We start from the raw sequence: 16632 nt of genomic DNA on the forward strand, positions 1-16632 counted from the left end.
GAAGGAGTACTGGGAGGAGTACTAGGAGGGTGGGAGAAGGAGTACTAGGGAGGGGAGTACTAGGAGAGAGTACTAGGGAGTCAGGAGGGTTGTTGCTATACTTAATCAATGACAGGACCAGACGCACACACACACACACACGGGGAAACCCACACCGACTGACTGACGCCCGGCCTGCTGTGTCTGTGTACTGTACTGCTGACGACTACTGACGACACACACACACACACACACACACACACACACACACACACACACACACACAGTAAACCAGCCTCACCTAACCATTATTACACTACCTTGATTTATTATGAGCTACGATAAGAGAACCCGTGACGCCTTCCTACAGCTTAATTTTCTGTATGTGTGAGAGACGTTAGGTGTGAACGTGAGAGGGGGGCAGATAACACGTTCATTCCTGGTGAACGTCTGGTTAATTCAGGTCGTACAGCAGTGAACGCCCATATACACACACCTGGTGAACGTCGCTTCGTCCTGTGATAGTAACCACATCTGCGTCGGGTGGCTCAATACCCGTCATATTAGACGTAATCAAAGGAGTGAGTATGTTTCTCTCAGCACACACACACACACACACACACACACACGGGTGTTATGAGGTCAAGACTTAATGAAGCATAATTTGACCCTATTTCCCTGAGTGTAGTAATAATAATAATAAATAACACTAATTACACCCTGCCATACGTCATAGCAGGGTGTACTATATATTTTTTTAATATTTGTAGGTTATGTTTTACGTATAAATTCTACAGAAAATTGTTGATCTCTCTCTCTCTCTCTCTCTCCCCTATGTTATGTCTCTTATCTACATTCTTACATACCACTTTCATTATATTATATCTATACCAACAATGTTCATCTTTCCACATACCTCTACATACTAAGTCAGCCATCTTGAGGAGCACTTCAAGGCCCAGCAGCCAGTTGAGCGTCACAATCTGAGTGGAGGAGGAGGTGGCAGTGTCATTTGCGTGCTAGTGATAATGAAACAAGTTTATTTACCCAGAAAAATACAGACACGCGTTATTTTATAAGTCGATTCCAATGTCAAAGTCGAAGTTTGTGTCAGAAAGGAAGTCAATCTTGAGCTAAATATATCTAGGGAATATCCGCGGTTCAAATATTCTAAGCTGAGAATATCCGTGACTAGAGCAACCTAAGTTTACAATATACACAGTTGAAACACCCTAAGCTTAAAATATTCGTGACTGAAACAATCCCATCTTAAAATACCCTCAACTAAAACACCCTAAACTTAAAATATCTACACCTAAACACCCTAAGCTTAAAACACCCCTCAGTTTTAAAGGTTCAAACACTAAGCATCACACACCAGGTAGGCTAGAGTAGGGACCAGGTGTATAATATTGATTGCTTGCTGCAGGTGAGTAATGACCTTTACCTTTCCAGAACTTAATTAATGGATGACCCACCTCCTGCTTGCTGGGTATAAGGTGTATGATGGTACAAGGTTATATGGTACACTTGGTTTATTGACCTGGTGAAATACTGGTTGAAAGGAATTTTTACTCCAAATTTAACCTAATCTAGTCTAACCTAATCTAACCTAATCTAACCTAACATAATCTAACCTAACATAATCTTATTCTTTCTCTAACGTTCATACGAGATGGATCAAATTTCTTATATATTACTTCATCTATAACCGACGTAAACAATAAGGATCGAATTCTCCGCTACTCACTTGTTCTCACCCAAACATTTATACAAGACAGATCCAGTTCCTTATAGTATCATAAATTCTTACCAAATGAGCTTCTATATTAAGGATTAAATTCCCTCTTGTAATTAAACTAATGGGGATAATCACAAGCATAACTACAGCAGCTGAGAGTCACACCAACACAAGCACACACACACACACGTCTAACTTGGCTTTATGATTTAGTGATGAATATCGACTTTTCCACGAACTGTTCCCAACACCGCTGTCGGCCGCCACGTACTCGGAACCTTTCGCACACAAGCACTCGTTCATCCATGTGTGGAATGCAACGGAACACCATTATTTTCGCTTGTATGATATTTGCAAGGGAATCTAATGCAAAAATGTTACTTGTAATGTTGTGTGTTTACTTTCGTGGAGTAAAATAATATAAAATAAACCCTACGGAACATTGCGGAACATTATCGTATGGTTTAAATACAATAAAATAAAAAAAAATAAAAAAATATCCAGGAAACCAATATGAATATCTTTGACCACGAAAAAATAAATAAGAGTTAGAAACCTTATCACCTGAAGAATCTCCAAGACGCCATGCCAAAAATTCTCTGCGGGAGGGAAGCAAACCAACTTATCGATAGACCTTGTTCAAATGTCATGGAGTCTACTTGTGGTGGTAAAGATAGGAGACATCTGCCCCTGGAGATCAATACCCATGTGTGAGAGACCGGAAAGGAACAGAGAAATAAGGAGACTTAGGAGGAAATTCTTTGACTATTGAGGGTATAGGGGAAAGTTGAGGCCATAGTAGCTACAGATTATAGAACTTTGTATGGGTGTAAAAGTTCCCTAGTTAGTGTTCATGGTTAGAAAAGTTCCCTAGTTAGTGTTCATGGTTAGAAAAGTTCCCTAGTTAGTGTTCATGGTTAGAAAAGTTCCCTAGTTAGTGTTCATGGTTAGAAAAGTTCCCTAGTTAATGTTCATGGTTAGAAAAGTTCCCTAGTTAGTGTTCATGGTTAGAAAAGTTCCCATCGTCAACAAAATACAGACAACTCCATCTCATTGTATAAACGCTCGTGTGTGTATATGCATGTATGTATTTATATATGTATGTGTATATAAACATTAATGTATGTATGTATATCAGCATAAATACATCAATATACTGTAAACAATAATAGACTAATATCATTGAAACGTAAAGAAAAAAATTACAAGGAAAGTCAGGTCAGATATAATTCAGTTTTGGGGTTAGGTTAGGTTAGGTCAAGGTCACTGAAGGGTGTTTTGGTGGTCAGCTGATGATGTCTCCTGCCGGCACCACCGTCATCATGCCCTTTGCTGTCCTTCACGTGCAGGAGTTTAGGTCAAAGGTCAATAAGCTCTCCCCCCCCCTCCCCTTCTCCAGTGCTTGCTGATTTCTAAGCTCCTCCTTCAACTGCTACTCCTACTACTTACTCCTCACTCTCTCCTCCTCATCTTTCTCTCTCTCCTCCTTCTCATCTTTCTCTCTCTCTTCCTCCTATTCTTGTTCCCTTTTCTCCTTCTCTTCTCCTATGATTCCTCTTCCTCCTCCCCTTCCCCCTATTTCCCTCCCCATCCTCCTCCTTCCCCTACTCCTTCTTCTTCCTCCTTTACCATACCGAATGTTTACTTCTCCTCCTCCATTACCCGTCACATCATCACCCATCACCCTCATTAACTACTACTTATCCCTCCCTTCTATCCATTTCTCCCATTATTATCTCCCATCCCTCACCCATTACACCCCTCCCATTACCCCCATCCCACCACCCACCTTCTCAAACCTCCCATCAACCAAATACGACCAATCTTCTACCCTTTACTTTTACGACTGAAATACATCCCCCCCCAACCTTCCTACCCCACCCCTCACACCCCCATCCCTCCTCCTCTCACCCCCAACCCTCCCCACCTACTACTTTCTCCACATTTTTACGACACTTGACTCAATATATTTACAATATCTCTCACCACCTACCACCACCCACCTCCCGACCACCACCCACCTACCGACCACCACCCACCAAACACTTAAACAACGTCCCAAATACTCCAGATCCATGTTGACATCACCTCCCCCACCCACCACCCACCTACCCACCACCCACCCACCCTAGTGAGGTCACCCCTCACCCCCATCCATAAAAGGAATCCCACTCATAAACTCGATAAGCTCTTTATGGCATTATGAGATGTTTAAGAGACGTGGCTGACTATACAAGCAAAGACCTGGATGTATTGTTGATATATACACGAGGGTAATCAGTAACAAAGAGGTCATATATAAGGCATTGATTCTTGAGATATGTACAGTCGCTTACATTTACATCTGGTACAGTGTCTCGTGTGTTTTGTAAGATGTGGCACCGCTTTGGATTGCTTAGCTAGAGCATTTGAAGTCTGGCTATTATTGTGAGGTTCAATTAGGGTTATTCCAGGAATTTTAATACGTTGTAAACAAACATAGTTACTATTGACTCATAGACACACAAAAACTAATTGTCAACTAATTAATTATATACACATGGTCTTCAATACATGATTATAACCTTGAGCTAATTAATTACTCCGCTAATTCAACCATTATCCAACGATGTCATTTACTTCTAATGATCCTAATTATCTCAAATTAATAGAGTCTGTGGAAAATGTTAAGAGCCGCCTCAAATACTGTGAAGCATTTAATGACTTTAACTGAATCACGAAACGAAACTGTCTCGAATATTGTGAAGCATTTAATAGGGGTTTTAACTGGCTCGGGCGTTAGGTGCGATTCTTTTAAAGTTAAGAGTTCAATTGTCTAAAGGTTCGAGGTTCAAGTGAGAAGTGAAAGCAATAATGAACCCATGTTTTATTCATGGTTTTGTTGTCACCAGGTCGGTCGAGTGTAGTGGTAGGTGGTGGTGGTAGGTGGTGGTAGGTGGTGGTGAGTCACTAATGTGGTATTCCTCACTTTCCGCTTCTAAATGGTGACGCCTCTCTCTCTCTCTCTCTCTCTCTCTCTCTCTCTCTCTCTCTCTCTCTCTCTCTCCTATTCATGCTTATCCCTTTCTATCTATCTATCCTGTACCCCTCAATCTATACCCCCTCCACCTTTCCTATCCTCCCTATTCATCTCTATCTTATCTCCCCTTCGCCTCCCCCTCCTACCTATCCTATATTCCCCATTTTCCCCTACCTATCCATTCTCGCTTTTTTCCCTTTCCCCCCACCCCCATCAACCATCCCTCTTCCCTTCCCTCCCTCCTTTCCCACTCCCTCCCTCACCATTTTCCCCACCCTCCTTCCCTTTTCCCCATCCTCTCCCTCACCCCCACCACCACACCCCCACCACACACAAAGAGGATAATGTACCAATTACCACCACCGCCATGTACACCACTCACCACATACCTTCATAATCCATCTATTGATGTTTCTTGCAACTTAAGTATTTCAGCCTTTGTGGTGTTCGATCGCCTTATCTAACACAACCTGTAACTAGTGAGACTGTCTGACTTGTGTTCCGACGTGTTAGAATTTTAGTTAATATGTCAAGTCGTATTGTGATTGGTCTATAAATTCAACAGTTATTAAGAATTCAAAAAAAAAATTGCAGTCTTTGATTAAATATATTAGTATGTGTTGAGTATGGCGAATTTAACCCTCTGGGTATTGATGATTTAACCCTCTGAGTATGATGACTTACCCCCTGAGTAACGAATCAGCTCAGACATCCAATTTAGTAACTTAATGTGGCTAGTGAGGAAGAGGAGGGAGGAGAGTAGGAGGAGAAGAAGGATAAAGAGGAAAATAAGGGAGAGGGAGGAGGAGGAAGAACAGGGAAGAAGGGGGAAGGGGGGAGGGGGGAGGGGGAGAAGGAGAGAGGCCACTTCAGTCCAGCACCAACGTATTGATTCTCATTTTGTGTATTTACGGGGGTCGGGGGAGGGGCAGGTCCTGTGTCTGAGGGCACCTTAGGTCTCGAGGTCATTGTCCTTTCCTATCCAGGGTCATGAAACACAAGTGGATCATCAACATCTCTTGATATGAACACTCGAACTGGTGGAGGCCCGACCCACAAGGCCACAACTCAAAAAGTGTATTATATTTTTTTTGTGGTTTGACTCGATATAATTTAACGCTGTGACAATGAAAGAAAGTTTGTTTAATTCTCCCATTGTTATTTGTGATTGTATCTTTCAATGTCCAGTGTTAGTACAGGAGGAAACTGTAGTACCAGGAGAAAACTTGCACTGTTTGTTAAGGTTACATATGGCACCTTAAAATGACCCCAATTACAATAAACTTTCAAAGACCTTTTGGGGGGTTATACGCGGTTGAATAGACTTACTGTTTACCATTGCTTATAAAGGGTCACTTTATATATACGAGAACCCTAAATGATTAGTATATCTTATGACAATATATGGTCAAGCCACATTACAAAAGTCTATCCTTTATTTTCATTTTCTTCAACTCCTCCAGAAGCTATAGAAAACGATAGCGTCTCCTACACAATGGCTAACTACACCAAGAAACTCATCTGGTGATTGCATTTCATTCCAAAGCTTGTGCATTAGTCGAAGCATCTAATAAACTAAAACTACGTTGCAACGCTCTTTGAATTTGATTTAGATAATTGTTACATTGATCAAGCCATAGTAAACATAGTAAACACATCACTGAGAGGTTACCAACAATGACAATGATAATTTTATGAAAAACTATAAAATATATACAACATTCTTAATAATAATTCTAATATTTATAAACGAAATTGAAGGTAAGTAGACCAGGGGAAGGTAGAGACGGAGAAATATAAACTAAATTAAAAGTTTGGGACCCGGTTACAAAATCTGAGAGTATTGGATAGACAAAGATGGATCACCTAGATAATTATCCCCCAGAGAATAATCCGACAATAATCCCCCAGAGAATAATTCGGCAATAATCCCTCCTAGAATAATCCCAGCAATAATCAACACTACGCAACAATACCGTTCCAGCTATGTTTTGATGACGTCACCGGGCGGGCCTCCAAACACGGGGAATTTTCACGCACGCAGACAGCAACACAGCCCAGCCCAGCACGTAGTACACAACACTGTTATTTCTGGCTGTGACAACTCCTTCTTTCCTCACACGTCAGCGTCCTCTCAGGCCAGACGAAGTGGGTGTCGTCAGCCGTAGTGATGATGAGGTCAACACTAGCGGCGGGGTAATGATGGCGTCATTCTCTCAAGTACTGTAGCGGTGGCAGGGAAATGACGTCCTGACCTTCTCCAGTACTTCGTAAAGACTATCATCATCAACGGTACACGACACACGCTACGAATACCTAATGATGTCACAATAATATATATATACTATAAACTTAAGCTGTCTCTATGTATTTAAGATATAAGTTGTATTTCATTGGATAAATAAATATCTTTGAAATTCGTTCAGCCAAGGTCGACACACCCACGCACCTGTATTAGCTCTAAAAAACCTGTCAAACATCAACAAGAAATAACTCGTATACATTATTACGCTGCCTGACCACTAATATAAAGTACTCAGTGATTTCAAATACCCAAAGACACCGGATTATATACATTGTAAAATAAACCCAAAGATAAAACTAATTATCTAAAATATTTCTTTGCAATTAAATGATTTACTGGTAATATAAACCTGATATAAATATTTAACAACTAATATTTATATGTCTTGTTGAATTCTGCTTTTGACAGACGGAATAAACTACATAAATTCTATAAGTGAGATTAATTGATGCTCATCTGTTTTTTGGAGGGTGTTTGTTTATACATTTTCAACGTATTCTTTCATCTATGATTTCGTGTTACTTATATATCTATTACATGTACAGTATTTACTTATATTTCTCACCTTTATCGTATTTCTGACGAGCGAGGTGTTGAGAAATGGTTTCTTAAGACAGGAGGGGGAAAAACTGACCGAGGGACGTGACGGTGGGGCCATGACAGCGTGGGCCATGACAGTGAAGCGGGCCATGACAGTGAAGTGGGCCATGACAGTGTGGGCCATGACAGTGTGTCTTTAATATACTACATCTCACACACGCACGCACATGACACACAAGACTTAATGACCCGTTTGAAATAAAAATCATGAATGTGTGTGCGTCTGTCTGTGCGTGTCTTTCTTTTACCTCTGTCTGCCTGTCTGTCTATCTGTCTGCCTGTCTGTCTATCTGTCTGTCTGTCTGTTGTGTGTTTGTGTGTATCTGTCTTTTCTATGTCTGTTTTTGTCTATCGATCTCCTTCTCTCTCTCTTTCTCTCTCTCTCTCTCTCTCTCTCTCTCTCTCTCTCTCTCTCTCTCTCTCTCTCTCTCTCTCTCTCTCTCTCTCTCTCTCTCTCTCTCTCTCTCTCTCTCACTTTCACACTACCATATATAGAAGAAACTTAAAAGCAAGTCTCACTCGTTAAAACTCACAAAAACCTGCACAATGTAACTTTTAACAGACAAAACAGACGTAACCCGCACACCTTTATCACTGTCTGTCTGTCTGTCTGTCTGTCTGTCTGTGTCTGTCTGTCTGTCTGCCTGTTTCCTCTTCACAATCTCTCTCTCTCTCTCTCTTGGGGGAATTATTCTTAATAATCTCTTGTTGACATGAGACTCGAAGACAAGGAGGAGGCGGAGGAGGAGGAGGTGTAAGAGGGAGGAAGAAGAGGGAGAAGAGGAGGAATAACACCACCACTATCACCACCATCACTATCATCATCACCACCACCACCACCACCACCATCAGCGCCACCAGCAGGAGGAGGAGGAGGAGGGAAGCACCGGTTGACCTATACTCAGGAACTTCCGAGAACTGTTAGGTGATGAGAGCGTCAGCTAGCCCTCACCACTAATGTCAGCCATGCCGGGAAGGTCGCCTCTCTCACGCTGGCTACTGTATACAAGACCAGGGAGGGGGAGGGCTGTACAGGTGAGGAGGGAGGCAGGGAGGGAGGAAGGGTACTATATCGGGCCCCATAAGAACTACCGTAGATCTTCATTAGCTCTGGGGCCCATTAGGACTTGGGGCCCGTCTGGCATCAGCCTTTCCTCTGTTTCTGCCCTTCTGTGACCCGCTGTCTCTCTCCCTCGTCCTCGTAATGTGGAAAGGTTGAAGTAATTAATGCCAGGACGTCTGTAGGAAAGGGGAGGGGTGCTAGTGGAGGGAAGGAGAGAAAGGGTGGTGATGGAGGGAAGGTATGGAGGGGTTCTAGTAGTGGAGGGAAGGAGATGAGGGGTGCTAGTGGAACTGGGAAGGGGCAGGGATTATGGAGAGAGAGAGAGAGAGAGAGAGGAGCAGGGTGTGTAAGGCTAAGGTGTTAGTTTAAGGAGTGTGGAGGAGGGACAAGGTCGGGTAGAGGAAGAAGAATGAGGAGGAGGGGAAGGAGACAGGCTAGGTGGGTGCCCCTGCCTGTTCTGCCGGAATTTCAGGTCAGAGGAACCAACACTACAGCCCACCGCCTCTATAATAACAAACTTCTCGTGTTACTTGTTTCTCGACCACATAATTCACCTTCCTTGCAATTTTTATTTTCACTCCTTAAATCCCTCTAAGACTAAGGCCCAAACGAGAAAGGATGTTTTAACTAGATATCAATTTGTGTATAGAGTATAGTAGTATATGTACACACACACTCCTTGTATTTCAGTCAATATATACTTGGTCTTGAACTGAGATGATGGCTAGTGTGTTTACCTGTGGATATAATCACCTGTGTACAGTTTTATGCTTGGTAATTAAAATGTATATCAGTTTATCTACCTTTCTTCAATATTATCTACTTAATTTCCTTTGTTGGTTTATTCTGTCTATTGGGTGTTTATTCTGGGTAATTTATTCCGTCTTCTTTAATGCCTTAATAGGAAACACTGGTCCTTAAGTCACAGCACCCGACAACAGTAGGTGGTCTTGGGTCTTTCTTGAAAAAAAGTCGCTCTCCCCTCCCCTCCTCCTCCCCCTCCTCTACCCCCTTCCTCCCCTCCCAACCCCTATCTTCTATCTCCATCCTCCTCCTCCTCCTCCTCCTCCTCCTCCTCCTCCTCCTCCTCCCCTCCAGCTCATCACTCATACAAAAACTGGTGTAGTCTGTGTCCTACCTCCATGCCTCCTTCACCACCACTACCTCCACCAACTCCTACCTCCTATACCTCCTTCACCACCACTACCTCCACCAACTCCTACCTCCTATATCTCCTTCACCACCACTACCTACTCCACCTTCTACCTCCTCCATTTCCATCACCACCATCTCCTTCATCCCCTTCACCAATACCACCATCTCCACCAACCATGACCTCCCTCATTAACACCTCTTTCACCACCACCATCCCATCATTTAAAACTCTTTCACCACCACCACCATCATCACCATCATCACCATCTTCATCACCATCACCACCACCTCGCAGTAATAGACATAATTCTACCTGCATTAGTCAAGTAAACATTTTCCTTGTGTGAGAGGACATACCAACTGCCCCCCACACACTCACGCCCACACACACACACACACACACACACACACACACACACACACACACACACACACACACACACACACACACACACACACACACACACACACACACACACACACACACACACACACACACACACACACACACACACACACACACACACACACACACACACACACATACACACACACACACACGTCTGTCTGTGCCTTTTTACTCTACTTATCACATTTCTTTGTTTTCTTATGTATGTCTGAGTCTTATTATCTTCACTTCTCTCTTTAAATGGACAGGCCATGTGTGTGTGAATATTATTGTGTGTGTGTGTTTTAACACAGGTGTGAATATCCAGTTTATGGTACAGGTATGACAGGTTACAAAGGTGTCGTGTGTGTGTGTGTATTGTATTGTGTGTATGTGTGTGTATGGCTCGGCCAATGTGTGTGTGTGTGTGTGTGTGTGTGTGTGTGCGCGTGTAGAAGGATGAGTCATCTGTGACGTATATACCGTAGTTTTCTCTCCAGGAAGGTCTAGAGAGCTCAAGAACGTCACCTCAGTGTGTGTTGATACGAGAACCTTTGACGGTGCTATCTATAGGTAGCTGACTGAGGAGGCTGACTGAAAGCTGACTATGGAGGCTGACACTAACAAGCACTGTACTCCTGACAGTTTTATAAGCTCAGAATTTTGACGACTTGTAAGAATAGTGTTTGTCATTATTGTTATTATTATTATTTATTGGGAGATGAATTTGGAACTGTGAACCAAACTTAACCTTGATGTAAATATTAGTGAACCTCTTAAGATTAGAGAGAGGCTTGGTGTTTGTGTAGAAGATTAATGACCTGCCATGCTTAATTGTTCTCAAATTTGTATGTCAGGTTATACGTTCATAAGCTCTACACACACACACACACACACACACACACACACACACACACTCATATATCTCCACTGCTGAACGACACCCAAACAGGCGGCGCCGCACCAAATCAGGCAAGACACGAGTTGCTCCCCGATGTACGGCCTACGACACGCCCACACCCACGCCCACGGCCTCCGACACCCACGACTCCTACATCTCTTTCCCCCTACTCCTGTCCCGTGACGTCATCGTTGAATCACGCCGCCGGCAGGTTGAGTAAGTCATGACGTCATCTCCTGCTCAGCTGTACGACGCGCGTTGCCAATCACCTGTTTTTCTTACGGTCTCTTAAACGTCATCACCTTAGGCGTGTTCTTATGACCTTGGGATACGTAATGGGACCGGTGGGTAATGGGGACAACGGAGAGGAAGAGTACAGTGTTTTAGTAGTGATGAAGTTTACCGTTCACGTTATGAGAGTGTGGCCAACCGCACTGCACCTCACCGGCCCGCTCCTTCCTTCCTTCTTGCCATAAAGCGGTCGCCGACTTAGACCAAACCGTAAGTCACCCCCAAAACAAACCCATAATTTCCATCTGTAATTAAAGAAAGCATTACACTGAGACACCACGACGGAGGCTGCAGCACCGCCCCTCATCCATATGTGTGTGTGTTGACCAGAATGTAGGTTAGTTGATGAGAGCAACGGCCGAGAGCAACAACCACTACTACTACCACTACTACCACCAGCAGCAGCTCACCACACGAGACCTGGCACTGCTTTACGTGTCCACAAAGGGCTCAGGTTCTGATAAATTCCTCCAATGAATATTTTTAACCCATCAGTGGTAATGTGAGAACGTACCTCGCCGCCTCACTTAACTTAGGTCGCAAATATAAACACTTCATATGGTGAATAAATCCCATCTAGACTCCCCCAAGGTGATGTGTTCTCCCATACTCTGTTTACCGTGAAATATGTCGACGTAGGATCCGCTGATAATGACAGGTCCCAAGTTAACGCGAAACACCGCTCTTGACATCCGTTGCGTTCATCTTACTCAACAATTTCCAACCTCCTGAGTCATGGTTGAGAGGTTGTGGTATAGAGGGGTGGTTGTGGAGAGGTGTGTTGTGAGGGCGTGTGTGTGTGTGGTGAGACGCCCAGGCCACCCTCCCTCCCTTCCTCTCTCCCTGTATTCCCCCTACCCTCACCTCACCCCCCCCCCCTTGTCAAGTGACTCCTGCTTCCATGCCCTCCATCCCTCACCACCACAACACCCCAGACCACGACCACCACCTCTTCTTACATATTCCACCACAACTTCTGCTGTTTACTCCAGCACACCACAACCTAACCCCCACCCTCATCATCCTACAACCTCATCACCCCACAACCTCACCACCCCTATCACACCCTCACCCTATCACCATCTTCTCCAACAACCCCACTACCATCACCCACCCCACCACCCCACCCACCCCACCACCATCCACCACCCCCACCACCACCACCCCACCACCACCACCATTACCCTCTCTTGCTCCTCATACCATCATTGTAACAACTGCATTATTATCTCATTCTGGTGTGACAGTTCTTGCTTCCCTCTCTGCCCCAACACAGCATTAGGCCATTTACCAACTGTTCAATTTACCATCACTGTTCACTCACCACTGTTATTGTTGGTTAGCTATTACACTCTCTTCCTAAAACCCAAAATACTCTAATTTTATCAAACATTTTTATCAATACTATCATTATTATCACTGTTATTATTATTATTATTATTATTACATTAGTTTATATTGCTCAATTCTACTGTATGTGTCTTTTCGTAGATATAACATGAGTGATATTATGATCTGTCGAGGTCTGTATAGAGAGAGAGCGTAATTTAACACATATGACCAACTGTAAAAATTTAAGGACTATATACAGAGGAAGGCCAACCTGCCCTCGACCTATACTTTCACAATGACACACACACACACACACACACACACACACACACACACACACACACACACACACACACACACACGTACTAATAGGTCCTTTAAATAATCCAGTTCGTGTAAGAATGAACCAATTTCCTTTAAGGGACAACGAGAGACCTGATTACAATAAGGGATTGAGTTACCATTTAAGGGCACAGTGGTGGTGGTGTCCCTTAGCATCGTACCCACCGACCCTGAAGATACCAGAAGGAAGGTATAGGAGCATTATCAGGGTATAAGGGCTGAGGTAAGGGTATAAGGGTATCAGGATATGAGGTAAGGGTATGAGGATTATAAGTGGTGAGGTAAGGGGTAGTAGTGTATGGTAGTAGGAAGAGGAGGAGAAAGGAGAAGAGGAGGAGAAAGGAGAAGAGGAGGAGAAATGAGAAGAGGAGGAGAAAGAGGAAGAGGTGGAGGAAAAAAAGAAGAGGAGGAGAAAGAGAAGGAAGAGGAGGAAGAAGGAGGAAGAGGAAGGAAGCCATACTTGCAAAATCCCCTTTAACAAATACAATAACACACCAACACAAATATGGTATCCAGATTAACATCCAAATAACACTGAGCCTGGTGGAAGTGGATAGGTGGGAAGGAAGCTAAACTGATGAGAGGAAATGATGAATAAATGAGAAGGAATACAAACAGGGAATAAAGACACACACACACACACACACACACACACACACACACACACACACACACACACACACACACACACACCTGTAAAGTCAACAAACACTACTACTACTACTACTAATACTACTACTACTACCCCCAAGTGAAATAAGGTGTATTCTGTGTACTAGTGTATAGGTAAGGAGGAGGAGGGGGAGGGACTGGGGTCTCTTGTGTGTATGAGGTGTATGAGTGAGGGGTGTTGGCTGTGAAAGGATGGAACAAGTGTTGCAGGTTTGATGAGAGTGCAAGTGAACTAGAGTGGGAGAAGGGGGGGGGTGCGAGGGGGATTGTACTATGTTGATAGAGAGGAGGAGGGAGAAGAGGGAGAGAAGGAAGAGGGGGAGATGGTCTATTACGTTGAAGGAGCTAGGAGGAAGAGGAGGACGAGGAGGAGGAGGAGGACGAGGAGGAGGAGGTGATGGTCTGTGAGGAGGAGGAAGAGGAGGAGGTTGTCTGCGAGAAAGAGGAGGAAGAAGAAAAGGAAGAAGGGGAGACGGTCTTGGAGGAGGAAGAGGAGGAAGGGATGATGATCTGTGATGAAGAGGAGGAAGAGGAGGAGGTTGTCTGCGAGAAAGAGGAGGAGGAAGAGTCTGTGCGAAGAGAAAAACGGTGCCTTGTATAGAAGAGGAAGTCACTGTGTTTTGAGGGTCGAGAAAGTCTTAAGTGTGTGCAGTGGTCGAGGTGTGTTCTCTCTCTCTCTCTCTCTCTCTCTCTCTCTCTCTCTCTCAAGATACGTACACTGTTGAGACAGGGAGGGAGGCCGGCACGCCATCATCGTCTCTGGGTATCTTAATATGCACATTTTCTCTTAAAAGTGAAAGTTATCGAGATATCATCGAGAATTAAGTTAACCTCAAGTAATGTCCACCACTACAGCCAGCGGTACACTGACACGAGACAATAGAAGGTGTTAGGAGAGTGATCATGTGTGAGGAAGTCCACATATTGAGGGATTTAAATGCATATGTGTGGCGGTGATGTGTGTGTGTGTATGTGCGTGTGTATGTGTGTGTGTGTGTGTGTGCGGGGGTTGTCAAGCCGCTGAGTGTGTAGGTGATTTCAACGAACATGTTGTCAGGAACATATTGGCAAATTTGTTGCTTCATGATAGATGGTGACGGAAATAATCAATTGTTCTTCTCTGTTGACCATTTTTAGCTAATTTGTTGTTGTTTTCCAGGTAACAAGTAAAGAAGGAGAGTGAATGAGGAGGCGGAGGCACATACAGCTAGTATCCAGGAGGCGCCGCCTACACGAGAGTCCCGAGCGGCCGGCCCAGAGGAGAGTCAGTCTGAGCAGGACGGTGCCACGAACAGACGTGTGGCTCTGGGCTCTCTTTGTTTCCCGTGCCCACAGTGCTGACTCCTACTGTGCTGTGTTGAACTATATTAAGCTCTGCCGAACCCTAAAGCAGCAACAATGGGAGTTGAGGATAAGAAGAAGAAAGGACAGAAGGATAAGCGTCCAATGACGCCATCAGAGAAGTGTATCTGCCAGATCTGCACGTGCGGGTGAGTATCTGTTAGGGCCCGGCTCTAACCCTCCCACCTGCAGCCCGCCGCCCCCTACAGGTGTGCCGCTAGGGTTACTGCTGCCTCCAGGTGTGTTTGTCATGTACCTACAGGGTTGTCACTCCACATTTCCAGGGCGTCAGACAACTTGTGGTGAGGGAGAGGTGGTGTGGGCCGGGAGAGTGAGTGGTAGGGGGGCGGGGCCTTATTTGGTAGCGTGGCCCAATCACCGCCGCCAACGCTCTGCACATGCTAGGTACAGAGCCCATCACGCCCGCCTACGGTGCCCCACGCCCACACTCGTCACCTCACAACCTACGCTCGCTAAGGGACCCACACGCCACTCGCTCCAAAAAGGGTCGGGGGGGATTTTTTGTCCCTATTTTATAGATAACTTAAACATCTGGGTGTGGCATGTCCCCTCGGGCCCAGCTGACTGACAGGAAGATTCTGCTGACAACATAAATGATAGACAGCGACGGTTGACAAGAGCTTTAAACACTAAAGAAGAGTTAGAAATCAAGTGTAGTTATCGGGTGTGAGGGAGGGCGGTGAGGGCAGGGGTAGCTGAGCTGGGGCGGCCGGTCAGGAGAACGTCAGGGATCCACCGGGCAACCAAGGGCGTCGCAAGGTGAAAGTCTCCACCTCCCACCACACTCACTCCTACCCCACCACACTCACTCCTACCCCACCACACTCACTCCTACCGCCACCACACTCACTCCTACCCCCACCCACCTCACTCCCTACCCCCCACCACACTCATTCCTACCCCCACCACCACACTCCTCCTACCCCACCACACACTCCTCCTACCCCACCACCTCACTCCTGCCCCCACCACACTCACTCCTACCCCACCACACTCCCTTCTACACCACACTCCTCCCTACCCCCCACCACACTCCTCCTACTACAATCCTACGCTATTAAATGCCTCCAAAACAATGGTGCCCTTTAATACCCCTAGAGGTACTCCAATCCCGTCCTCCCTAACTTTCAACGTTGGGGCAATACCTACCGCTGTACCTCACACCACTTCCACACATCCCAGCAAAGGAAATGCCCGCAACTCCCTGATCTGCAACGTGTGTGTGTGTGTGTGTGTCTCCTTGACTCAACGCCCACATACGCCCATTTCCTTATTACTCCACCTGAGAGTCTGTTCCTCACCACCCATGCTCCAGCTGACACCCTCCTCCAGGAAGGATACCAGTGACTTACCTTCTTCTTCGTTAATGACAGTCTCTTGACACCTGAAACAACCCCCGACAGCCCTTGACAGCTGAACCTTTAACAACTCTACCAGCTCCTGACAACTCCAACAACTACCACACACCTTGACAGCTACAAC

At 45.0% G+C, this 16632-nt stretch overlaps 1 protein-coding gene across 5 annotated transcripts in view; it reads left to right on the forward strand.

Moving 5' to 3' along the window:
- Positions 1 to 16632, forward strand: part of LOC121879650 — an 84596-nt gene that overhangs the window by 12391 nt on the left and 55573 nt on the right. For all 5 annotated transcript variants that reach the window (XM_042386330.1, XM_042386333.1, XM_042386334.1 and 2 more), the window contains exon 2: positions 14948 to 15278. In XM_042386330.1, the coding sequence (XP_042242264.1) occupies positions 15187 to 15278 (92 nt within the window). In that variant the 5' untranslated portion in view covers positions 14948 to 15186. The remainder of the gene's footprint in view (positions 1 to 14947; positions 15279 to 16632) is intronic.

The sequence above is a fragment of the Homarus americanus genome, unplaced genomic scaffold (genome assembly GCF_018991925.1).
Source record: "Homarus americanus isolate GMGI-L3 unplaced genomic scaffold, GMGI_Hamer_2.0 scaffold47790, whole genome shotgun sequence".
Taxonomy (NCBI): domain Eukaryota; kingdom Metazoa; phylum Arthropoda; class Malacostraca; order Decapoda; family Nephropidae; genus Homarus; species Homarus americanus.